The sequence below is a fragment of the Plutella xylostella genome, chromosome 27 (assembly GCF_932276165.1).
Source record: "Plutella xylostella chromosome 27, ilPluXylo3.1, whole genome shotgun sequence".
NCBI lineage: Eukaryota > Metazoa > Arthropoda > Insecta > Lepidoptera > Plutellidae > Plutella > Plutella xylostella.
Window position 1 is genome coordinate 4,979,923 of NC_064007.1, and position 25,315 is coordinate 5,005,237.

General features: G+C 36.7%; 2 protein-coding genes across 6 annotated transcripts in view; one reads left to right on the plus strand and one right to left on the minus strand.

The window, feature by feature from the left end:
- LOC105381196 overlaps positions 1-4,539 on the plus strand; it is a 77,986-nt gene extending 73,447 nt beyond the window's left edge. The window contains exons 13-19 of the mRNA XM_048630917.1: positions 71-167; positions 524-596; positions 1,002-1,152; positions 1,529-1,579; positions 1,917-2,001; positions 2,512-2,589; positions 3,628-4,539. Coding sequence (XP_048486874.1) covers positions 71-167; positions 524-596; positions 1,002-1,152; positions 1,529-1,579; positions 1,917-2,001; positions 2,512-2,589; positions 3,628-3,660 — 568 coding nt within the window. The 3' untranslated portion in view covers positions 3,661-4,539. The remainder of the gene's footprint in view (positions 1-70; positions 168-523; positions 597-1,001; positions 1,153-1,528; positions 1,580-1,916; positions 2,002-2,511; positions 2,590-3,627) is intronic.
- Positions 4,540-6,120: 1,581 nt separating this feature from the next.
- The window catches only part of LOC105381197 (ankyrin-2), a 37,264-nt gene continuing 18,069 nt past the window's right edge, over positions 6,121-25,315 (minus strand). Inside the window, exons 24-41 of one of the 5 annotated variants that reach the window (XM_038110110.2) lie at positions 24,082-25,200; positions 23,795-24,001; positions 23,417-23,662; positions 22,526-23,327; positions 22,088-22,312; positions 21,850-21,973; positions 20,532-21,691; positions 20,251-20,390; positions 19,025-20,012; positions 18,794-18,910; positions 18,323-18,418; positions 11,090-16,772; positions 10,702-10,826; positions 8,314-8,519; positions 7,854-8,010; positions 7,127-7,238; positions 6,594-6,639; positions 6,121-6,248 (exon numbers count right to left, since the gene is read on the minus strand). In XM_038110110.2, coding sequence (XP_037966038.2) covers positions 6,594-6,639; positions 7,127-7,238; positions 7,854-8,010; positions 8,314-8,519; positions 10,702-10,826; positions 11,090-16,772; positions 18,323-18,418; positions 18,794-18,910; positions 19,025-20,012; positions 20,251-20,390; positions 20,532-21,691; positions 21,850-21,973; positions 22,088-22,312; positions 22,526-23,327; positions 23,417-23,662; positions 23,795-24,001; positions 24,082-25,200 — 11,553 coding nt within the window. In that variant the 3' untranslated portion in view covers positions 6,121-6,248. The remainder of the gene's footprint in view (positions 6,249-6,593; positions 6,640-7,126; positions 7,239-7,853; positions 8,011-8,313; positions 8,520-10,701; positions 10,827-11,089; positions 16,773-18,322; positions 18,419-18,793; positions 18,911-19,024; positions 20,013-20,250; positions 20,391-20,531; positions 21,692-21,849; positions 21,974-22,087; positions 22,313-22,525; positions 23,328-23,416; positions 23,663-23,794; positions 24,002-24,081; positions 25,201-25,315) is intronic. The other 4 variants (XM_038110109.2, XM_048630916.1, XM_038110114.2 and 1 more) reach the window with 4 other exon arrangements.

Sequence of the window (25,315 nt, forward strand, 5' to 3'; positions counted from 1 at the left end):
AGATTACTTTGAGTTTCCAGAAAGTAGGTAGTTAAGCTTATCATGATTTACCTACATTTTTTCTTCACAGCAGGGAGATGGCAAGTCGCAAGCAGAGCCTGGAGCTGAGCAGCGAAGCCAAGCTGATCAGCTACCTGGAGTCCGGCGCTACTGCTAACAACGATGAGGTAGGTATTCTATTCTATTCTATAATGAAGAAGTACGAAACAGTAACAAATTCGTTTTCCCCACGAGCTTCGCTCCGCATTAGAAGTTTTCCCGTGGGAGTTCCGGGATGAAAAGTAGCGTATGTGTTAATACATGAAATTTGATTTAAAAAAATCATTTTCCGCGAAAGAGTAACATTCTGACCTACTATCAACTGTTCAAAGATTCTCACAAACTTTCACGTTTACCTACAGGTAATGTTAATAGGATTCCATGACGTGTCAACCGGAAGCGCTAATAACTGTTCCTTTCGTTATTCAAAAAGTCAAGGGGTTACATTGTTATAGCTACTATAAACAATTAAATTTAATTACAGATGATGAGAAGGAAACACAGCATGGAGTCATCATACAGTGCTCCAAAAGACAGACACAGTGGAAATAAACAAGGTTAGTTTAGTTAGTTTTACGAAAGAAACCTACTTTTATATTCTTATAGCACCCACCGAGAGATTAGAGGACATGCAGCTATGATAATTAATGCAATCGATAAAAGACTAGAGGAACTGACGAATGCACTTCTTAACAAAAATAAAAACAAAACACACCGCCTGTAAACTGTCAATTGCAGAAGACCTAGCACAGGGCTCGCACGCCAAGACGTGACAAAAGTTTTGCGTCACATCACTCAAATCACGTGGCTTCAAGAGAGATTGCCTTTTGTCACGTCTTGACGTAAGCGTCTTGCGCCATGGCATCGCTCGTCCAACTATTGAGTCTTTTCACCACTACCTCCACTTACACATGCAGATATCTCACAAAACAAACGTGTCTAACACTACCCTAAACTTCCAGGAGCGCTAGTATCAGCCGGGTTCAAGGTGTCGACCACGATCCGCCCCGACGAGCAGCGGGACGACCGCGACGACCGCGACGACCTGTCGTCCGTCAACAAGAACGACCTGGAAGCGGAGCTGCGGTTCGACTCGCTGAGGAAGAGCTACAGGTATGTGTGTTACCATCTTGAGAGTAGGGTCATTTCGGTGGCAAACACTGAGAGTTTTTGAATGTGGTGGTGAAAGGATTAGCCGGGCAGATTAGTTGGTAGTTCTTAACTATTCGGACTAAATACTTATTATTTTTATAAATTTGAGATAAAGATTAATTTGGGACTTGCTAAACTGGCTATGGTGCGTCAGACGTATATTAGGAATAGACGGTATATACGTCACTGTTAGAGGTTTATTTCTTGCATCTAAGAATAAAATAAAATAAAAAACATTGACAATACAATATTTTTTTAGTTAATAATACCTGTGTAGGTAAGTTTTATTATCATTATTTACCTAAGTATTATGATCTAATTTCATTTACATTTTTAGCCAAGAAGAATTGTCGGAATGGACGGATGCTGAACGAAGAATCGGAGAACTGTAAGTATTTATTTAATAATTTATTCACAAAACTCTCTCTTGTATATTTTTTTAGGACTTAATATGATGTGCTACGAAAATGTCGACCATCTGCGCATTTTACTTTTATGAACTAATAATTACGAAGGATTCGGACCACTTCCTTGTAGCAATAGACCAATAGCGTCGCATGACCCTTTTCCCCTGCGCCTCACCCCGCACCTCCAAGGGGAACTATAAGTAGTGTCTGCAGCATAGTAGTAATAAACTAATTATGGTCTGAAGCGCATTTTTCTAGCTAGATAGAATGATCTCAAGAGTTAGACCTAGTTAGACCTATAAGGTTTATTTCCCCCAGGACTCTATCAGAGGCGCGGTCCGTGGGAGGGACGCTACCAGCCAGTACCGGCCGAGCAGCCTCGTCCACGCGACTCACACACCAGGTGATTATACACCGTATTTTAATAATGCTATTTTACAATACAATAGCTACTTCATCAGCTATTCTATAGGTATTTTGCTCTACACTAGTTTAAAAAGACGATTTTGCTAAATCACGCGCTCCGAAACGGGCCATATTTTTCGCACTCACTTACGTAGTGTACTCCTTAGGCATTTACTGTCAAGCACTCTTTCTGTACCACTACCTTTATAGTAACTATATTTAGTCATCTGTGACTATACCACAACGAGACGTGTCCTGCCGCCTTATCACCACCGAAAAATTTGCTATCAACAATCCATAAAAGCAGTATGGCTCGCCTCCTCGCCTGTCAAACATCCGTCAGAGCAAGTCAGTGGTGGTAAGGCAGCAGGACACGCCTCGCTATGATATCATCACAGATCCTTCTACAAAACCCTCCCTTCATTTTAAGAAGACCCGCGCCCCAGTGGGGACGAGACGGGTCGTGACGAGAATGTCCGGTGGTGGTAACCCCCCTGTCTCTCCGCAGGAGGCGAACACGATGGCGGAGCGCGACCTCGGCTCCACCTTCCTCCTCCCGCACGTGCACCTCTATAAACCAGACCTTGTATGTATTCACCACTTCTTACTCTCCATTAGCACCATTGACCATTAAAAACCAGCCCTTATACGTTGATTACACCTATCGAGTACAGTGGTGAGACAGTATCCTCGGCCGATCCTCGACCAATTAACGGCTAGCAAGTGCGCGGCCGAGGACACTGACTCGCCACTGTACTCGTTAGGTGTGATAGACCCATTAGCACCATTGACCATTAAAAACTAAGCCCGGCCCGGTTCAGTGAGACGCGGATGATTAACGTGGACGTCCCTGATGGACGCTAAAATGTATGGAACCTTACAGCGCGTCCGAGCGACGAATTCATCCGCGACGGACGCAAAACCCATCCGCATGCGGACGGCCCGCACTGAACCAGGCACTGAGCGCGACCTCGGCTCCACGGCTGGACGTCCCTGATGGACGCTAAAATGTATGGAACCTTACAGCGCGTCCGAGCGACGAATTCATCCGCGACGGACGCAAAACCCATCCGCATGCGGACGGCCCGCACTGAACCAGGCCATAGGCTGTTTTTAACAGCATGCGGATTTGATCACGCACGCGGGATTGCGCCGCACGCGTTCATACAAAGTGTTTCATCGCGTGGAATATGCACGCGAAACGCGGCAAAATGGCGTGCCATCCCACGAGCGTGGTGGAATCCGCATGCTGCTTTTAATTATTTATCTCTTTTGCTGACTGTATCGGTATACAGGGTGATTGGTAAGTCGGAAGTTGTCGCAATGGAGGATAGCGAAAGGCATTTCCAGTAGAAACTTAACCATTTATGAGTTATTTTAGATTTGAGGTTTAGATTTGGGTTCAATCGACGGAATACATCAATTTAGCAGTCACCCTGTAGCCTCGACCCGTTCAATTTAAGATTTTTCTTTATTTATTTGCTTCTATGTGGACGATATTTGTGCACCTAATCTCCTATCAACTGCAATGGAGCCTACAGAATAGTCATTATTTCTTGACTATCTCTTTTTTATTCACACACTGTTACTAAACTAATTTAATAAATGTTTTCTTTTGTTTCAGACCAGCGACGTGTCAGAATTTGATTCGCTATAAGGATCAATCTAAATGTAAAAGTAATCAGTCACAAATTCAAATGTAAAAGCATAATAGTGCCTATTGGCTTTCATGTGTAGGGTTATTATAAATGTGTACCTAATTTAATGTTCAAAATACATTGTACCTTTGCATCACGAGGCTTTACTGTCTATGTCTGAAGCCGGTATTATAATTTCATAATTCAATTTGTGATTGGACGCTTCACTTCCAAACTTGCACCTGATTGGTTAGTTACAGTACCAAACCGCACATGATAAGCGTATGACCTCACTTGATCATCTTAATAGGTGCTTAAGTAGGTACTTACTTATTTTTAAAAAAATTCTACACACAGCTTCGATTAAGTAACACTTATATGAAATATTCACATCCCCGAAAGCTGTGAATGAAATATAATCTAGACTTAATCACCAAAGTGAAAACTTATTTATTTTTAATTTAAGTTGCTTATTTTATCTGTTATTTATCTATGTACTTACCAATATTATGGAAATATTGCTTACAGTGATGAATCACTCCTACCAAGAATTTTGTCAGTATATCATCGAAAAAACATCGAATTGAATATGAAATATGCCATAATTAAATATAAGAGTTAAAATAGATTTTAAGCTCCCTAGAAGATGATTTGAACGAGAAATCATGTAAAGTTTGTAAATCCTATTTATTCTAAAACGATTTCTTGTTTGAAGATTTTTCTTTCTATAAAATATACTTACTTTAAAACTTTTAAATATTTGTGCAACAGTGCGTGCCAATTTGAAAACTTTCTTTTAATAATCTCTTTACAGTTAGTTTTGTTTTTAATATTATTTCTAATTTAAGCCTTTTTGTAATTTTATATTGTTGTTGAAATAAATGGCTTTAAATAAATCACGTTTGCTTTTTTCATTTATAAATAAAACCACCTGTATAAATATGAGACAGCGTTTTTATTCAATATTTCAAATACAATTAATAAAACATCCAGCATATTACAAATACAACTTGAAACAATTAAGAACAAAGCAACCTAAATTATCTTTAAACTTAATACTTTAGCATTATTATTATTTTAGCAACATCAGATAGGTACTAGCCAATACCTTAACACTATCAAGCACACTGACTTAGAACAGAATATTAAACAACTATTTATAATTATTTTGAAGCATAACATTAATTTATAGTTACTTAAAAATTTAAAAGCATCCCTATACGCGATTGGGGGACTTAAGGTTAAACCAGCTTATGTAGCAGCTGATATAAAATTTAAACTAAGAAGTAGCTTTAATCCACTCCCGATGAATTACTTTCAACCTTACTCAGTCCTTCTCTTGCTAACAAAGATTTATAATTTTATGTCACTGAACCTCTATATTCTTATGTTGTTTCTTACCAATTTTAGTTTCTTAACCCATAAGATGTTTTACTATCTCTCGTTGTCATGCTTGTTTTTACATCCAACATTCAACAACAACTCGGACAATATTCCTTACAAAGTACATTAGAATCTGTAATTCTTACGTTACAAAGTGGAAGTTTATGACTTTTATGAGCAAAGCTTGTCTGAAAATGTATGACAATGCTAAAATACCTTCGACGGTTAATCGAAACGAAGGTTCTACTGCTATCTCTATCTCACTTAGATACATTAATGTGATTGAAAAAGAGACGGCGATATTTTCTTATATCTATTCATATCGGGTGGCTACAAGTTCAAATGTTAAATTCCCCGATACAATATGTATAATACTAGAGTACATTGATGATTATATTGGACTTCGATTACTAAAATTCCGATTAACCGAAGAAACGCATGTTTCTATCAATAGTATTTTATAGCCCTACCTATCTAATTCTTATGTATGAAATTGTGCAAGAGTTAATAACTATCTTTTTAGGATTTGCATAAAAGACACCGTGAGATGGTTCGATCACTTTTCCTTATCAAGCGCAATCTACAATATTTTCATATCAAGCAATGTTTTTTTGACACTAGAGCGAGTATGCTAAGCATTATCTAAAAGAGACTTAGTATCATCATGGGCTAGTCGTACAAAAACCATCGATGCTAGTACAAAAGTGAGTACCAAAATACTATCAACAACATCCTTTTGACTAAAATAATGTGCACATTTATTTTTTGCACAATATTTTGGACAAAATGACTGCTCTTTCATTGTTCGTACGGAAGTATAAAACTTTTGTAGTATGTTAGCGTCATATGCGAAACTATTGCATTCAATTCAAGACTTAAAGTACAGAGTTTTAAGTAACAATTTCGATTGTAACTATCACATTAGATCCCTTATAGTTTAGACATTGATATTTCACTACTTTGTTTATGTACTTGAGATATATCGGTTAATAAACGATAATATATATTCACTACTGAGTTTCAATAATGCTTAAATTGTAAGTACAAGTTCACAATAGCACAGTGCCTTCGATTTTTATTTAGGTGATGTCTTTTTGAGAAACTTGAAGGCAATAATGAGAAAAAAATGCGTATCACTTAATAATCAGGCATTATGTCTTAACTCTATTTCTTTGGAGTTCCATCCAAACTGGACGGTGGGGATTTTGCTATCATTGTCAGTGACCTGTGAATATTAAATTCTTATTAGTAAATAAAAATAATAATCTTAAAGTTATAGTTTGTATACTTAAGTCGACAAAATATAATAATATTATTATGAACGTACCAAATAGGACCATCTACATAGTCATCAATATTCTGTTGAGCTTAAAATATAACTCACCATGCTATTTATAAAAAAAACACAGGAACACGAAAACCAATCCAAATCCAATTAGTTAAATACACAACAAAAAAGCACAAAATATAAACAAAATGTGGAACGAACACTTATGAGGGGAGTTGGATGATATCAATGAAAAAATTGCAAATAAAGATAACAAGGCAGTACATAGAATATTATGTGTACCTATTTCATGTTCTTTTCTTGGTCGTGACTTAAGCAATAGCAGCTGCTGCAATGAATAGTATCATTGTTTAGTTGATACATACTAAACTTGGGAATAATAACAAGCAAATTAAACAATGTCACATAAAAGGAAAAATTGGCAGTGAATATAAGAGTATGCGCTGCTGAAAGTAAGTAGAGCGATGAAAATTAACAAAAAAAAACGAGTCACAAAAAAATCTACAGGTAATGAACAAAAATGTTAATGTGGAAAGCGTGTGATCGAAATAATAAAAATAAAGTAAGTACAAGAATTTTTTGAGTAATTTAGTCGACATAAAAAAGATGATTTATGTACTAGAAACCCAAAGTACAGCTTTAAGTACAGCTGATATATAGAGATCAAATATTAGTAAGTAGGTAATATTACTAGATTCAAAGATCTCGTGCCTGTAAAACACTTCTGCAACATTCAAAGACTAAATTCATATCTATTTTCCGGAATTATATTGACTATGAAGTAGTCTTAAAAATGATCAACAAGATCCAAATACCTTCTCTGGGCCGGTATGGGCGGTGAGGCCTGCGCGGCGGGGGGCAGGGACGCGGGGCAGCTGCCCGACAGCGGGGCTTGGGACTCGAAGTCTTCCTCGTCTTTTTGTTCTCCTGCAAAAAGATAAGATTCATAAATACTTAACCTAGCCAACTTTAAAAACCCCTGACATTCAACACTAAAGGTTGCATAACTTTTGAACTGTTAGGTTTTTGGGAAAATATGGCTAAGAACAGTCGGAGTAACATTAGCGATCCGAAAAAGTACCTCAAATCTGACGTAACTTGTATGAATCTGACATAATGTTTGACAGTAGCGTACTTTTGGATTTTTTTATTGCTAGTGTCGTTGGTACGGTTACAAAGTCGTCAATCCCTTAGGGTCAATTTATACTGGGGCAGAGTCGAAGCACAGCGAAGCGTCAAATTCTTAACAACTAAAGCAAAGCCGCACGAATGGTTGGTTGCGTTGGTCACGCGTAGACGCGCGAATCGCGAAGAATGCGCGCGACTTTTTAAAATCTCAGTAGCAATGTGTGCGTTATGCTGTGGAGTTAATGTTGTATTTGTAATGTTCAGTATTGAATAGACGCTTCGATGCGCTTCGACTCTGTACTAGTATAAATTGACGCTTAGGTAGACTGTAGGGCGTCCTTAGCAAACCTTTTGTGTTCTCCTATAGTTCTTATTTATCAATTTGTCTTTATAATTTAATGCAAAAACCCTTACCTCTAACAATGGGTGTATCTCCGATGTAGAAGGTGGGTGCCGGCGTCTCCACGGCGGCTTCCTTCACCGACCCGTCTCCACTGACAGCACTCAGGGTGTCGGTGCTGTCAAACATGATGGTCCGTTCCTTGGCCCGAGGCACCCGGCCGTCCAGCTCCTGTTGAGGTTATAGATATTCTTTATTTGTACACGCATGCAATAAACTTAAATAATATAGATCAGTGGCAAAGCGGTGGTAGCTCAGTCGGGTAAGTGTCCGCTTCTCACTCCAGACATGCAGCTTCAAATCCCAGATTTGATATACAGAACAAATTAGTTAAAAACCTAAGAAAAAGTTTCAAGTTTAGCACGTCCACTTACTGGTCATACTTTAATTTCATATGAATTCTTCCTACTTCTTCTTAATTCTTACTACTAAATGGCCTAAGTTTGTTAATATAAATTCATCCAAACAACTCACCAATCTCTCCGTATCGCTGTCAGGCTCTTGCACCTCATAGTCATGAGTGTAGTGTTCACTGGTCGAGGGGTGTTCCATACTCTCCATATGGACCGCTGTAAGGGGGTCCATAGTGTCCAACGAGGAGACCATAGTATTAGACCCTGGGGGGCGGTCGTCGGTTATGTTTGAGGGTGGACGCGGAAAGCTCGGAGGTTTAGCGATAGCTTGAAAATAAATAGCGTAGCTTATTGGATAGGGGTTTGCTGGTATTATAATGGTTTCTGATTAGTTATATATCATAGGCACATTCAGTTAGACTTAGATTAACAGTATGCAAACAAGATGGAGAGTCAGTGCAAGAGAAACGTCTCGACAAATAAAATACCCCACTTCCACCACTGAGTACATAACTTGAATTAGTTCGATTAGTTTTTTTCTCTTTATTCATTGGTACAATGGTATGGTAGTCACGTAGTTAGTAACAGATCGTTTTTTGCGTTGTTTTTTTAATGTTACACGCCATCTTGTTCGTATATCGTTAATCTAAGCAGGTAGATAATTAATTGAACTAATTGGAAGCTACAATGGTATAATACGTAAATGCATTAGTGGGATGATTATAAGGGTCCAGCCAGACTCGTCCCATTCCACACTCGACCCGGCCACACTCGACCCGAATTTGATAATTTCGATAAGGTTCATTTTTGTTTGTATTTTTTTTCTTATCTCAAAGTACAGTCGACAGAAAATGTTTATGGATTTCTTAATTGATTGCATATAAAGTGATTATCACTTAAATTTAAGAAATATGTTGACTAAAATGATTATTATTTTATAAAATAGTATAACTAGCCTAAGTTTGACCTCAGTAACAGAGAGAGGTACATAGTTTACCCTTCTCATTGTTTTAGCTCTTACCTGAAATAAACGGGTTATCGATAACAATGGTCAAGATTTGGATGGCCCGCATTCATCTCTTTCGCGCACTTACTTGTATTGTAATTTATGCATTTGATAAGCAAGGGCTACTGCGAAGTAATTATAATTTTATAAACAGCAAACGGATTTTATAAAAAGGATTTTAAATATATATCATTGTAAAGATATTTTGTGTAACTGTGATTTTAGCACACATAATTATTAATAGTTACTTATTTTGTTAATATTTATTATTACTTATTACGTTTATAATTTAAAACATGTGTTACCTACTAATAATATTATATATATAATATATAAATAAATGATTAAAAGTACAAATTATTACTTTTGTTTGAATTAATCAGCACATAAAACCCCTAACTATAATTTCAGTAAAAAAACTCTTGTGGCTGACAGTACATTTCATACATTTCAACAAAAGTACCTAATAAGTACCTAAAAGTACCCAACAAAGAACCTTATCGTATTTTAGAAATTCGGGTCGAGTGTGGCCGGGTCGAGTGTGGAATGGGACGAGTCTGGCTGGACCCGATTATAAATATTGGGTATAACGATAGAATACATGCTAATGATTGTTATACAGAGTCAGAGTACATGTAAGAAGTAATACATAATATATTATGGTTAAGGTTTTTATAAACTACTTGCCATTACAGGGATGCATTTCATACTTAAGTCCTGTTTAACTTGACATACTCAAATAATTAATGGCTGGTTAGGGTAAGCTTCTGCCTATCAGTATCGTACGTATCAGACTAAACGGATTTTCATAAATTAAAACGACCGATTATTGACGATCGGATGGCGTAGTGGTTAGTGACCCTGACTACTGAGCCGAAGGTCCCGGGTTCGATTCCCGGCTGGGGCAGATATTTGTTTAAACACAGATATTTGTTCTCGGGTCTTGGATGTGCCCGTAAAATGGCAATAGGCCGCCCCCTATTACATTTGGACTAATATAACACTGACGAAAAGTGGGTGCAGCAATGCACCTCTGCCTACCCCGCAAGGGAGTAGGTACATTGGTTTAGTACAAGGTGTGAGTGTTTATATTTTATATATTAAATTAAAATGTATGGAGAAACGGTGTCGGCAATGCTGATGAAGTGGACGCACTTGTGTGAATCCTAATCCTAACTAATATTATAAATGCGAAAGTAACTGTGTCTGTCTGTCTGTCTGTCTGTCTGTCTGTCTGTTACTCTTTCACGCCAAAACTACTGAACGGATTTGAATGAAATTTGGTATACATACGGTCTAGACCCTGGGAAAGAACATAGGCTACTTTTTATCCCGGAATTCCCACGGGAAAACTTTTTAAGGCGAAGCGAAGCGCGCGGGAACATTTCTATATAAAGAGTACTGAATGCGATGCGTCCGTTTCGTACGATGCTGAAAGTTGTACGCTTACCTTTAGTGCACATTAGTTAGTGTTAATAGGTGGTAAAAGTATTTCATTATTACCTCCAGATGTTAAACTGCCAGTCATTGGCGTATCAACCTCATAGTTGTACGTAGCTCGAGTCGCATTAGACGACGTTGCCTCTAAGCTATCCGTGCTACCAAGCATCAGATCTGCCCGAGCCCCCCTGAAATATAAAGGTTTTTTTAACTTCTTGAAATTCTGATTCATTAAAGAAACAGTATAAAAATAGCGCCATGTATTAAATACTTTTTAGTTAGTACTACTTAATTAATAATAACAAATTAATGTTGGTTTATGTGTGTTGTTTAGAATATTACACCTGTTTATGTATAGTAAATAACACAAATTTTCAACAGTAACACGTTTTCGTAGATCAAACAGATTTTTTTATAAATTAATCCAAATAGTTTAATAATTAAACTGTACCTGCTAAAACTCCCAGAAGAACTGAGTTCTTCGTCCTGACCGCTCCACGAACCGCTAGCTGGATCTGTAAAGTGTTTACCAGAACCCGAAATAATACTGTGAGCTATCGACCTGCCAGAGGAGGGCGACAGCTCACGGATTGCTATAGAACTATCTGTCCTCGTAAAATCTAAATCCTCAAGCTTGTCTGCACTCATTACTGTTGTTTTCCTTGTAACGGTTATTGATTCTCCGTCACTTGTCTGTTTTGTCTCTACAACTGTCATCAAACTATCCATATCCGATTGAGATGCCATGGAGTTTGACATTTCTGACCCATAAGACATGCTGTACTCCGTTTCAAATTCTTTTGAGCGTGCCGGTATATCAACTCCGCCCTCTGAATCTGTGCCCGTTACAGTTTCTGAAACTTTTTTACCATCTACAAAACGTTGCTGAATGACGGTTGTTGTTCTAACTACTTCTATGACACCTCCGTCAGTAACCGTTCTGGTGATTCCAATCTCTCCTTTAGATTTATCTTCTTGATCTAACATTTTCATCATCTCTTCGCAGTCACCAGGTATAGATTCTGCAGATCCGTCCTTGGGCGCGGCTGCGCAAACAAACGAAGTCGCCTTATGACATTCTTCTTCAGTTTTTTCAACTGCCACAGGCTCTGGCACAGCTTGAGGTACAAAGTATGCACCTTTGTCATCAAACTTCTTTACAGTAACAATTTTAGGAGCAACAGGCACTGATCTTTCTCTTAACTTCTCTTCTAATGCCATTTGTTGGTCAATAAGTTTTCTAATAGTAGCCGACTCTGCCAATAACTTTTGAGATGGACTTCCGTAGCTTCCAACTTTTTGTGAAGGACTGCCCCCCTTTTGGGATGGACTACCTTTCTGACTGGGACTGCCACTTTTTTGGGGTGGGCTGCTTTCTGAACTGCCACTATATGAACGCTTTTCCTGTTCCAAGAAACTTCCACTTACGTCTTTAGGATCTAGTTGCAATAAAGCTTCCTTTTGTTTCGCTAAAATTTCGGCTTTGAGTGCTTCTAAACAAGCTGACTCTAAACCTTCGAATTCTTTAAGGCTTGAAACAGAAACATCATCTCCTTGACTCTTGCTAAGAACGTATCGTCTGGGCAATGAACCGTTCAGTGAATCTTGAGACGATGAAGAGTGCTGTTGATACTGTTCCATCAAGGCTCGTTCTAGGTTTTCAAATTCTTGTAAAGAACTAATAGAAATGTCATCATTTTCACCTTTGACTCTAAACCTTATGCGAGATGCCATTTCTGACTCTGATAAACTACCATATGAATTACGAAAACTACCAAAGCTTCCAATTGATTCTTTTTGAGAACTAAGACTTCCGATACGACTGGCATCAAAGTCTGTCATTTCCTCCTCTTTTATATCTTCCAACGGTACTCTTTCATAGTCATACCGAGGATCACCTTCAAATTGCATTTGCATCCATCTTTTACTTGCATCCTGCTCAGCCAGCTCTTGTGCTAGTAATTTCTTCTGTTCTAATTCGTATTGTAGTAATTCTTCATCTGATAATGATCCTGATCCCGTACTGCTTGTACTTTCTTGCTTTCTGGAAGCCTTTGATAACATTTCTTCTACCTCAGTGTCATGCCTCTTAACATATTTTTGCGAAGTAATTTGTAAACTTTTCCCTTCCATATCTGTTTCTTGGGCTTCTCTCGCCACTTCTTCTATTACCACAAAGTCATCCATTTCACTCGGTTTGTCAACCAATTCAAATTCGTCACTTATAGGAGATTCTTGGTCTTTTTCATATCGAATTGTTCTATCGTCAGTTGTTATTTGTAATTCAGATCTGCTTGTTGTACCCTCAGTTAATAATTCTGATTTAAGTTCAGGTGTTTCGGAAATGTCATAAATGTCATCCAATACATATTCGCGGCCATTATCAGTTGATAAAGAACTTTGGCTTGGAGCGGATAGAGGTGTTTGTGGTGTGGACAAATGATCTTGTGTTTTAAGGCTCGATGTCGAGCTTTGTTTACTGTCTAGTTGTGAGTCTGGTGTCTTAGCTGCTGTTTTTTCTACTTTAGTTTTTGGTACAGAAGAGTCACTCTTTGATTTCAATAACTCTTCATATTGTTGAATTGTATCTTCCGTAATTATTTCACTTTCTACATCAGCAAACTCACGTTGGCTTGGGGGAATTTCGGTTATTGGAAATGGAGCAACGCTAACTTCTTTAACTACCTTCTTTACACAGACCTCTTGAACTTCTTGTTGTTCGATTTCTTCTTCCTTAGGTGCAGATTTAACTTCATGAATGGTGGCCTTAATGATTGTTGTTTCTTCGGTTCCTGGTTTTTTATATTCAATTTTTGCACTTCCAGATTTCGTAATTTCTGCGTACTCAGCAGATCCAACCGGAATTATTTCACTATCAATATCAACAAACTCTCTTTGAGATTTTTCAACTTGTGTAACACTGAAAGGCACAGCATGTTGCTCATGAACAGATGATTTGCTTATGTGTTCTTTTACCTCTTCTCGTTCAAACTCAGGTTCTGACTGTGACGATGGCATGTCCAATTTTGAAATAGACGATGATAAATATTCATCTGTTTTGAATTGACTGGAGATTGTAGTATCTGAACCATCTTTGTCTTTTACGGACTCGTCATCAACGTCCAGACTTTCAGATACACTTTCTAAAGGAAAATGGTCCGGTATCATTTCTTTAGGTTGAAAACGCATTTCGTGTGAACGTTTCATTTTGCCTGCTACTTCTTCTAAACTTTTGTCCCCATCACCAAATAATTCATCCTCACTTTGATCTCGCTTTAGTTCTTTCTCACCTTCGTGAAGGAATTGCTCAACGTAAGTGCTGCTTTCCATAAGTTCATCTTTAAGTTCGTTGGCCGATGGAACAAGTGTTTCCGACGCGTCTGATATATCTATGCTTGCTACATGACTTGATCCATCTGAGTCAAGACTCTTCATGCTGTCTCTTGAAGCAAGCGAACTAGCTGCGGTGTAGTAATCTTTAGACGTTCTCAATGAATGAGATGAAATATCTTGACTTGTCATTGCAGTCTCAAACTCCGTTCCGCTTTGTGCAGTCATCATAACTTCAATGTCAGAAGACAACGGTCTACTCTCCGAGTGTTCAAAACTCTCATAGTGACTTCCACCTGAACTTGACCAGCCTTCTACCTCAGAGGCAGATCGCCTTTCTCCGACTCCGAGTTTAGATTGAATATGTTTTTGCACTCTAAGTTTTACTTCTGGACTACCTTTTGATGAGCCTTCCCTATCAGAAAGAATAATTTCGCTTTCTGTTTCTAAAATAGAATGTGGACCGCTATCTGATCTTATAGAACTATCACCATTATCATATGGCACAGGACTCATTTCTTTGGCTTGAACTGTCGTTTCTTTATCCTCATCAGAAGTTATAGTCTCCTGAGAGCTAATTTTGAAAGAAGTACTATCAGATACCTGACTCTTCTCGTCTTTATCTAAGGACTGACTCTTATCATCTTTTTCTACCAACACTTGCTTCTTTTCAATATGGTCATCAGCCTGATGAGGTTCTTCAGTAATCACTTCAGGTCTGTCTGGGCTGACTAAGAGTTTGAATTGAAATTCAGACGGCGACTGCTTATATTTACTACTACCGTCATTTTGCTCATTTATAATTTCACCTTGGGCTGCTTCAAGAGACTGCTTGACTTCATCAATAGTTTTTTCCAAAACCGACAAGTCCGCGAGTGGCTGAGCAGATATTAATGAATCGTAATCCACTCGTTCCGAATCAAGTTTCGTCGCGTGAAACTCGGCAGAAGAGAGGTCGGTATCGTAACCGCTGCTGCATATATCTTCTAGACTTTTTTCTTTTACTAATTTTGGTTCTTCTCTCCTTTGATCTGTTCCTGTTAGAAATGCTGAATCTGCCTCAGTTGAAAATTCAGACGCATGTAAAGTTTCAGCACTAACTGTGGAATCGATAGATTTATGTAAAATTTCGCCTTCGTGTGATTCTAAAGATTTAATCATGAATTCTGTATCGACACTGTCACCAGATTTAATCATGATATCTTTAGAAGTTGTACTTATATCATCAGATAATTCAAAAGTAGTAGTGGGAGACATGTCAGTCTTAGTAATCTTAGTTGGCGCTTCGGCATCTACTACAGTTTTAAGTTCTAAAACGGTGTCGCTGTCAGAACTTTTAGTAGCAGTAGTGTCTGATAAAGTTTTAAGCCTTGGAGCTTTCATTTCTTCAACAGTTTCAAACGACTCCATTTTTTGTACTGAGACCTCCCAAACTTGTTCTTGTATTTGTTGTTGAGGTAGTTTCACTGGAGACCGAATAGTTTTCTCTTTTTTAGGTGTATCGCCAGTTTTATCGTCATGCGGCAAATCAGGTGCAGCCTCGGATTCTGAATGCGTCTCTTGACTCCCAGTTCGGCTGAATGTACTTTTAATTGGCGAAGTGGATATTTTGATTTCTTTTATAAAATCTACTTCGTAAACTTCATTGTCTTTCTTAAAAGACTTAGATTTGCTCTTAGGACTTGATTCTGTTGAACCCCTTCTATCAGCCATCTCACTAAAACTAGGAGCGTGTGAGGCATCAGAAGTGCTCAAATCATCATGCTCCTTACTTTCGTGTACAGATTCTTCTTTGTGATGTGCCATTTTCGAGCTAACTACTTTTCCTTTTTCCGAAACTTCTTCACTTGAAACTATTTCGTCTTTTTCAATTATTTTTAATGAAGAGTCAACAAATGCAATTTTTGATTTGGGATCTTCACTTTCAGAAATATCTTGAAGTTCACCTGGTTCAGTAAAATATTCTTTACCCCATTGATCATGAGACATGTCTCTTTCAGAAATTTTAATTTCATGCTTCCTCTTTACAGTTTCATCTTTTATTGCTGTCATTTTTTCTTCAGATTTAGTTTGCCTCCCTGTATACAGGCCTTGTTCTAAGAATTCTCTTTCAACCTTAATAATATCAGTATCATCACTTGTTTTCACAACAGTTTTAGTTTCGATATCTGATCTTTTAGCTGAAGCCTCATGAGCTTTTTCAAACTTTTTTTGTGAAGTTTCTGTTTGGTCTCCATCTCGCTTCACAACAGTTTTTTCCTTCAACTCATGTTCTTGCCCTCTCAATTCATGACTGGTTTGGGTCTTAATTATCAAAGAATCATCATCAGAAGATGATACTTGCTTAGTTTGTGAGAAAAACTCTTGGCCAGAAATCTTTCTCGTCTCAGTTTCTTGATGAGTCAATATTGTGCTAAACTCATCAGTGGTTCCAAATTTGGCAACCATGTCAGACATCATAGCACGAGGGTCTATGGATTGGAATTGCATTCCAGTACTGCCTGTAGTTTTGTGAACAGACGACGACGAAGTAGATGTTTCAACTATGGATTCAGAGTAGAAAATATCCGATGATCCTGACGTTGATTTTTGTAAGTCTTCCATTTGAACTGCTAGCTGTTCTTGTTTTATTTGATCAATAACATCAATACTCTTCTCTATAGTTCTGTCGACAAATTCTTTTGCACCGCTAGTAATGGTAGGTTTATCTACGTTAATAAATGATAGATTATCGGCAAGATGTCTTGTCGGAGATATGGGTCTGGCGGCTGCACTTGGTTCCGTGGATGTTCCCATCGATAGTTCTGAAAAGAAAATATTTTATTATTCTCTGTCGGTATGGTCTCTAAATGAGTGCATGTACACGCTTGGATATTGCTTGTTGAATATATTATTATGTACAGGGTGGAATTTTGTAATGCACCTGAAGAACTTATTTGTTGAAGAAGTGCTTATATAATTTAGAAGATTTTAATTCTGAAATGATTAAGATAAATTATTTATTTCATATAAAATTATTATGTACTACGTTATTTTAAAATTATTTTGTTGACATTGTATTTAATTTTTTTCTGAACAGTATGTTATAATTTTATTTAATTTGAGCCTAGATGTCATGTGTAAAAATTTTCAATTCCTGTTTTTGTGAAATTAGTTTAAGTAATTTCACACACAATAAGCAATGTTTTATGAATAGGTACTCGTATAATGAAATATGAATATGATGGAAAAGTACTCTTATTGAAAGGTAGATAAAAAATTCTAGGTATCTACAATTTATTAATAGTACTTCCTTTTCAGGTGGCATTACAAATTTGTACCTTGTATATTATGGGTAAGTAATATTTTTGAAGAAATTATTGAATATATAAAGCATATTCACATGTCAATTTACATTATAAAGTAGTCAGATAGCTTAGCTTTAGAAGCATCTGAAGCGTGACAAAAGTTTAACTTTCATGTGTTTGTTGATGAAATGAGAAATTAATACAATGACAGCAGTGAAATAAGCCAAAGATTAAGAATGGTGATAAAACAAACAAATAAAAGTGTTTTGAATCAAAGCGAAACGTTACTCAAAAGTGGATGACAAAATAGACAAAACTGCGAATCAACGAACGAAGAATAAATGGAGAAGACAAAGAAGCGACAATTATGTGAAAACGATGAGATAATGCAGTTTTGCTTGTGGGTCCACTTACCTATAGCAACGTAAGGGCTCCGCAAGAAAGAAAGTAAAAACAAATGTGCTGGTCATTTTGGCAAAACACATTGTGACAGTTGCAAAGTAACGACAAGGTTGACGTCATAAAATTCATTTGGGTTTCGTAATTTCACAAGCCTGAATGATTTAGCTTTAACGATGTGTGCTTCATTGGATGATGTTCAACAACCTACTACTGTGCATTATGTAAGGACTGTTGTTAGTTTATCCCAAACCACGAATTGAGGACTAGAATTGATCATAACAATACATTCTTATTTTAAACGATGTCATAATATCACAACTAATTGACAAAGAAACATGCGTAAGTACTGGGCACAAAATCAAATGGGCAAACAAGATTATCGATATGATAATGATATTCTACTTGAACACAAGAGTAAAGTTTCGCTATGACTCTACTTTTGCCATTGCAACTTTTGCTAAGCATTTTCTAATTTAATACTTTCTTAAAGGGGATAAATACATAATATCAGTTATTGCTCAATAAATTGGATTTAATAAAATGTGTTTAGTATTGAAATAAGACCCAATATCTCTTGTTAGAAAATTTGAATCTTTTTTCAACATTGAAACTACGAATTCGTGAGTTACCGTGATCTACAGACATACATCTCTAACTATACTGACCGCTTTGATGAGCTTCTGTTTCGCTCAGCATACTGTCGCCACACGACGACACTCGCGGCGACTGCCGACTGGCATCCAGGAACGAAGAGTCGGAACCTAGATGTCACGTGGTATTAGCTCTACTACTAGCACTAGCTACTACTACGTTAGTGACGTGTTAATATTCTGTTGTTTAAGGTTAAGGATGGGACAAAACAGAACAATCTGTCGTTTTCCAAGGTTACAGAGGTGTTGTATGTGTGCTGTTTTTTCTACAGGCTATAGGTACTGGTACTGTTACTAGATATTGATGATATACGTTGTGATATTTTTTTACACAGGTTGAATTACTTACTGGAAATTGCAGAGACGATATTCTTGTGTTTAATATTTTATTTACAAAACTTTTGTCTACGCTGTTCTATTATTGTTAAGATACACTACGTATTACTGATGCCGTGTTATATTTATTTAGTATTATTGTTTTAGTACCTTTTAGATGTAGCCCGGTTTGCTTATCGCCAGAACCATCATCAGCTTTAGATTTGTCTCTGTTGATGAGGTCGACAGGGGAGGGTGGCGGTGTTTTGGAGAACTTTGACACAAAATCTGTAGGAAGACAGGGACACAAATTACAGAAGATTTTTTATTACACTACACAGTAAATATTATTAGAAATGACTGCTGTGAATTAGGTAATTACTACATATATAGGTTGCTTACCATGTGTCACATGGCTCGAATCAATCTTTATAAGAGCTCCATGTGAAATATCCTCCAAAAGATTGGAGCAACGTCGATTTAATTCTGACATGTCAGGCACTTCGTCTTCTTTTTCTAATTGATCATCTTCTATGTCTTCTTGTTTTGATATTTCTGCCACGTCTGCTAATAAATCTTTTTCAGAATCATGCCTTTCACCATTTTTCAATTTGTCATCGTGTTCACTAAATATTTTACTTTCAGTCATAACAGATGTTCCTTGTGACGAGCTTGTTGATACTCTGCTCACTACTTTTGATGTGGACCTTTCTTCACACACAAAGTCTCTACTTGCGGTAAAACCTTCAGAACCATCTGATGCTAGTGTCTTAGATACATCATAGGAAGAATGATCCTCTGAAAATGTTTTTTCATCGATTGACTTCGAATTATCCCTTACACTTTCAATTGAAGCTTTAGAATAGTCTTTGGTCAAGTCGACGGTAGAATCTTTCGACAACTCATTTGTAGCAAAGTCTCTTGAAGTATCTTTGCTATCGATAGATGATTTAGAGTAATCTTTTGTAAGGTCCATAGATTTTTTTGATAAATCAGGTGTCCCTCGTTCTTCTCCTTGCTCCTCAATTTTAAAATCATCTTTCGTTTCTGCGGATGTTTTAGACGGATCTTTAGCCAAGTCCGCTCCACTTATTTTTGAAAAATCAGCAGATGTACCGTCTTCAAGAACAGATTTCTGTTCATCATCAGAAGATTTTGTAAGTGTAGAAACAACCGTAGTTACTGAAGATTCTGTAGTTGATTTTGAAACAATATCTGATTGTAACAGACTTTCAACAAAGTGAGTTTTCTTTGCAAAACTTTGTGAAGGCTTCTCATCAAACACATCATTTACACTGCTAGTAGATGCAAATTTATCTTTAAAATTATCTATTTCTTGAGAATGTTCCGAGGATTGTCTATATTTTGGTTCATCACCAAAATATTCGGCCTAGAATAAAAAAATATGCAGAATTAATATTTTTTTTAATAATATGAGTTAGTTATTTTAAAACCGCGATAAGGCTGGCGACCGATCACGTGAGCACAAATGTACAGCAAAAAGCGGGTGGCTAGCTTGAGGGTCACCTCTGACTATTCACTAACCCTTCAGGGATTACAGTTTTGAGCATATGTATGTTTGTATATTTGATAAGTTAACCGTTATTATTATTTAAAAAAGTACATACTTCTTTCTCCGGGAAAAGGTCATCAGCATCATCAAGTGAGTCAGTTCTTATTTTCCGTGTGTCAAAACTGGTTGTGGCAGCTTTTCCTTCTATTTCAGAACTGGGTTCTATAATTTCAAGAACTTTTGCTTTGTCCATGTCTAAAAAAAATTTAGTATGAGTTTGGTTATATTGTGATTGATTATAAACAGGGTGGCATTTTATAAGATAACTTTTCACCAGGTTGTTACTGTCAATTGATGAAATTTCACCCTCATTTCATTTCATAAATTATTACTTACCGGACTCAGAGTCAGTGTATATTTGTTCTTCTACTTCTTCAGGGGAACTTTGTACGGAGAAAGTTCTAGGGTGTTTCTTTTTAGGCATGATTACTATTTCACCACTATCTCTCGACAATGACTTCATGAGTGCTGGCCTTTCCTTAACAAACTTCTTAGTTTCTTCAAATACTATTTCTTTTTTCACCTCAATTTCCTTTTCTTTGGTATCGCTCGACTTTTCTAAATATCCTTCTACTGTTGTAACGGCTTCTTCAATAATAGAATCTACTGATACGTTATCAGCAATATCTTGTCTTTCTTGTGCTTCAGTTGGAATGGGGATTGATTCTTCTCCAGAAACATCAAAATCTTCAGATGCCTGTTTTATGATTATCTCAATATTGTCAGCCATTTGCTTCATAGCTGAGTCTGACTTTTTCATTTCAGCTGGCATTTCATGTTTTGGTATATTTATGGGTTTTGGACTAGGTCGTGGTTCTTCTTCATCAGATTCAGCTTCAGATTCAGCAATTCTTTCCAATGATATTGCAGGGCTTATACATGATTGTCTCCGTTCTTCTATATGCGGAGCTTTGGCATCATATGATCGCTTTTCAGTCTCAATAGTAGATATTTTAATATCTTTATCACAAACTGGACTTCTTGCCGCAGCTGCGATTGTGCCTTTATGCAAAATCTCATCGATAACTGGTTTTACTTGTTCTTTCGTAATTTCAGGAGTTTCTTTTAGGTCCAAGATTTTAGGTACAAACTTACCCTTGGTTTTGTCTTTGACGTCATCTGGGGACTGTTCACCGGCACTAAAGTGACCTAAAGTGTCAGTTCTTATTTTAGAAACATCAAACTTTCCTGCGCCCCTTGAAGTTATTTCTGTCCTGGTTTCGATATTTTCAACAACATGAGTCGAGGGGATATCTGTAGTAACAGATTTTATTTCTTTTACAATAGACGGCTCGTCAGTTCTGTGAATAGCATAAGTAGTTTCAATTTCTTTCGTAAATACAAATGTGGCTTGATCAGACGTTTCAGCTGCTGACTGAAGTTTATCAGATTGTTCTGCAGTTTCAGTCGTAGTTTTGGTCACTGTTTCTCGTTTTAATTGCTCTTCCCTTTCTCTTGCTAAGAATTCACTGGTTAAATCCTTTTCTGGAATAGCCCTGCAAGATGATGTTATATTATTATTTACCAATGAGGTACTACCCCACCCAATTTTTGCTCTACGACTGTTTACAAAATTCTATTTAGTTCGTTGATCGAAAAATTCTGAGGGCTAAATAAAATTTCAAAAGTTTCAAACTCATGAAATAGTACGTACCCTACTTCGGCAATGTGTGGTAGCTTGTGAACATGTTCTGTAACATGATCTTCTGGGAATCCTTCCACATCATCTAAAGAGTCCCCGTGCATTAATCGAGACAGTTTTGATACTTCAGTTTTTCCTAAAATTATATAAAGGACACAATTATTTATATTTAATAATAATATTAGTCACAACTTTCAAAAATCCTTTTAAAAGCACATTATAAAAAAATATTAATATTATTTTTTTCTACCTGTGGCAGCTTTGGATTTCGCCTCAGTATCCTGTTTGGTTTCAACTTTATCTTTTGATATATCAGTATGAGTACCATGAGGTACAATGTCATCTTCGGACTCCTCAAAGGTATAGTCTCTCGATTCTGTCAAACTGTAAGCGTCTGATAATCGTTTTTCATCCAATCTTAGCTCACTTCCTGAGCCAGCAGATGTTACTGATGTACGTTTAGAGGTATCTACTGCTAAAAAATAAGGGTGGATTAGTAATATAATTATACAATAAATAGTAATGATATGAGGGGACAACGGAAAATAGAAAGAGCCTGTAATATGGACATCGAACAGCTCATTATATCTACAATATACATAGATTACATATTATAATTATTGATAATAACAACAGACACATTGAATTTAAATAGGATAGCAATGAAATTTGTCGAAAAATTGTTTACCTTTATCAGGGATATCGCTAATTACTTTGGAGTCAATCTTTTCGATGTCCTTTGTGGTTCTAGCAGTCACTGTCTTAAATACGTATTTATCCTTTTCATTCTCTAAAAATACTTCAGTAGATTTTATACCGTCTTCTTCAGAAGACGTTTTCTTTTCTGTTACAGCATCTTCTGAGCTTATTTTATCTGAAATTCCGTCAGAAGATTTCCGGTCGGATATTTCAACTTCTCGGCTACTTTCAGAAGATATTTTGTCAGAAGGTTCATCTGTAGACCGGTCAATATCTTCAGCTTCTGTAACAATCACTTGAAACTCAGTTTTCTTTGGCTCAATGTCCAACTGTAAATCACTCAGTTTAGTTATTGACATAGATTCAGATCTTGAATGACGCTTGGGAGCCATTTTCTTAAAAACAACTCCTGTTGTGGCTTCTTCAATTTTATCTGAATCAGAGTCAATCTTTTCAGTCTCTGTGGTCACTTTGTCAAGTTTCATAGAAGTGAATCCAACGCTTTCTTCAAATTTCTCGTCTCCAAATCCACTACCAGAATCTATTGTTTCTTCGAACTCCGCCCGTTCATCAAAATCAGATGATGATATTTTAGCTTTAACATCTGATTGATCTGATTTTAAGGATTCTGCCTCAGAATGTCGTCGGGAGTCTGATTGTTCGGAGTCTTCAAGAGAATCAGAGTAAATACGTTTTGAGAAGAAACATTCTTGAACAGAGTCATCTTCCGGGACAGTTTCAATGAACTGACGAGCTTTGGCACTTATAACCGGTGACTCTTTTGGTGAAACCTGCAAAGATAATAATAATTAAGTATTTCATATATTTAGCATTATTGAAATTGCGAGACACTTTATTTAATATAGGAACCTTATCATACCTTTTCGGAATCCCTTGGTGGTATAGGCGGAGCGTGAATTTGCGCACTGTATTCACTTTCAAATTCTAAGAATTCGATGGTTCTTTCTTTTGCTGCAGGAGTTTCTTCAATAATTTTAAATTCATCAATCTTAGTGAGTGATGGTTCTACTGCAGGTTTATGAGTAGGACTTGGGCCTACTTGATCTTCCAAGTCGGAGAATTGAGAAGCTTCATCTAGAGAATCACTTCGTTGTTTGGAATACACCTAATTAATAAAAACGTTATTAGTCATAGTACCTACATAATTAGAAATGTATGAATTATAAAATAAAGCGGTAATAAGGTGGTGAAAATCGACTTAGATTTAAAGAGGGAAGAAAATGATTAATATGAATACCTTAGATTCAGTTTGTGAAACAGAACTAACGTCTCGGTCTGTACTTTGTTGGAGATCAGCTAAAGAGTCAGTTTTAGCAATAACAGACTGAATAGGTGAATCTTGAGAGATTTTCTGTAAGTCTTGAGAGTCTGATCCCATTGAATCAGTTTTAGTATGTTTACTAACGTCTGATTTGGTACTTGCAATAGACAATTGGGGTTCAAACTGAAAATAATTATTGATGAATGAGTAAGAAGGTATGAAGGGAAATAACTAGTTACAAAATTTTAATAACAGTTAGGTACCTTATCCGTTACTTTTTGTGTGAAAGACACTTCTTTCTCAATCAATTCTCCATCACTCACATTAGTTTTTATTTCTGAAGAAATAATTATTTCAGTCTTCACTTGTTTTATTGATTCAGCTTGATCATCTTTACGATCATCGTCGTCACTATCAGGAGAGTCTTTTGATTTTTCTTGAGGAATATCCTTTGATTTAAACTTAATATCTGTAGTTTTGACTTTGCCATCTTTGTCAACTTTAACAGTTGTTTGTGATTCAGTTTCAGTTTCCGAATCTGTAGATTTCTTTAAAAATTCGCTATCTTCTTCGGAGGAGACTTGTACAAGCGTAGAATCGGTTCTCATAGCCATCGGATGGAACTGTTTGGGTTTTTTATCTTCAAATTTATTTTTTGTGTCAAATTGTTGAATGGTTTCCTTTACAGATTTAACTGTTTCTATATGTTTTTCAGTCTCGACAGTTACATGTTCCGTTACTTGTGTAGTTTCTACATTAGACATCTGTTTTGATTGCTCTCTAACAAACTCTTGTGTATATTCAATTCCTTGTTCTTGTGCCATAGTATGTTTTTTCAAAGCTTCTTTCGTCAATTTTATCGTATTCTTAGGCAAATCAACTGAAGATTCTTTTGACATTTTACTTTCAAAGGAGCTGATTTTATCTTTTAGAGTTGCTTCAGCTATATCTCGAGTATTTTCATCAACCAAATCAGGAGACTTATCACCGTCATCAAATTTCTCTTCTACTCTAGAACTGACTACTTCTTTTTGAGAAATGACGTCTTTAGAATATGATTCTGAATGTTTTTCAGTGACTTTAATTTCTGAGGTCTCAGAAGTGACCGATTTTCTAGGAGTAATAGTAACATTTGAAAAATCTCCTGATGGGAAGCGCATTGATTCATTTCTCATGTGCCTTTGTAAGTGCTTAGGAGTTGGTTTAGCGGGTGATGAAGGATCAAACTTTCTAAACTGTTCCACAGGTTTTTCTATCGGCTTTGGCTCTTCTTTCTTCTCCTCAATTTCAATAGTCTTGGTTTCTATTTCAATTTCTTCTTCAACCGATTCGGGTGAGGTTTTCGATCGAGATCTCTCTAATTTCGGATCTTTATCCTTTATCTGACAGAACAGTAAAACGATATTAAAAAAATATATTGGTACATGGATAGTATTCAAATGAAATTTCTGAGTTTACAAATTCAAAGTTAGGTGTGTCAATTGATATCTATAAATA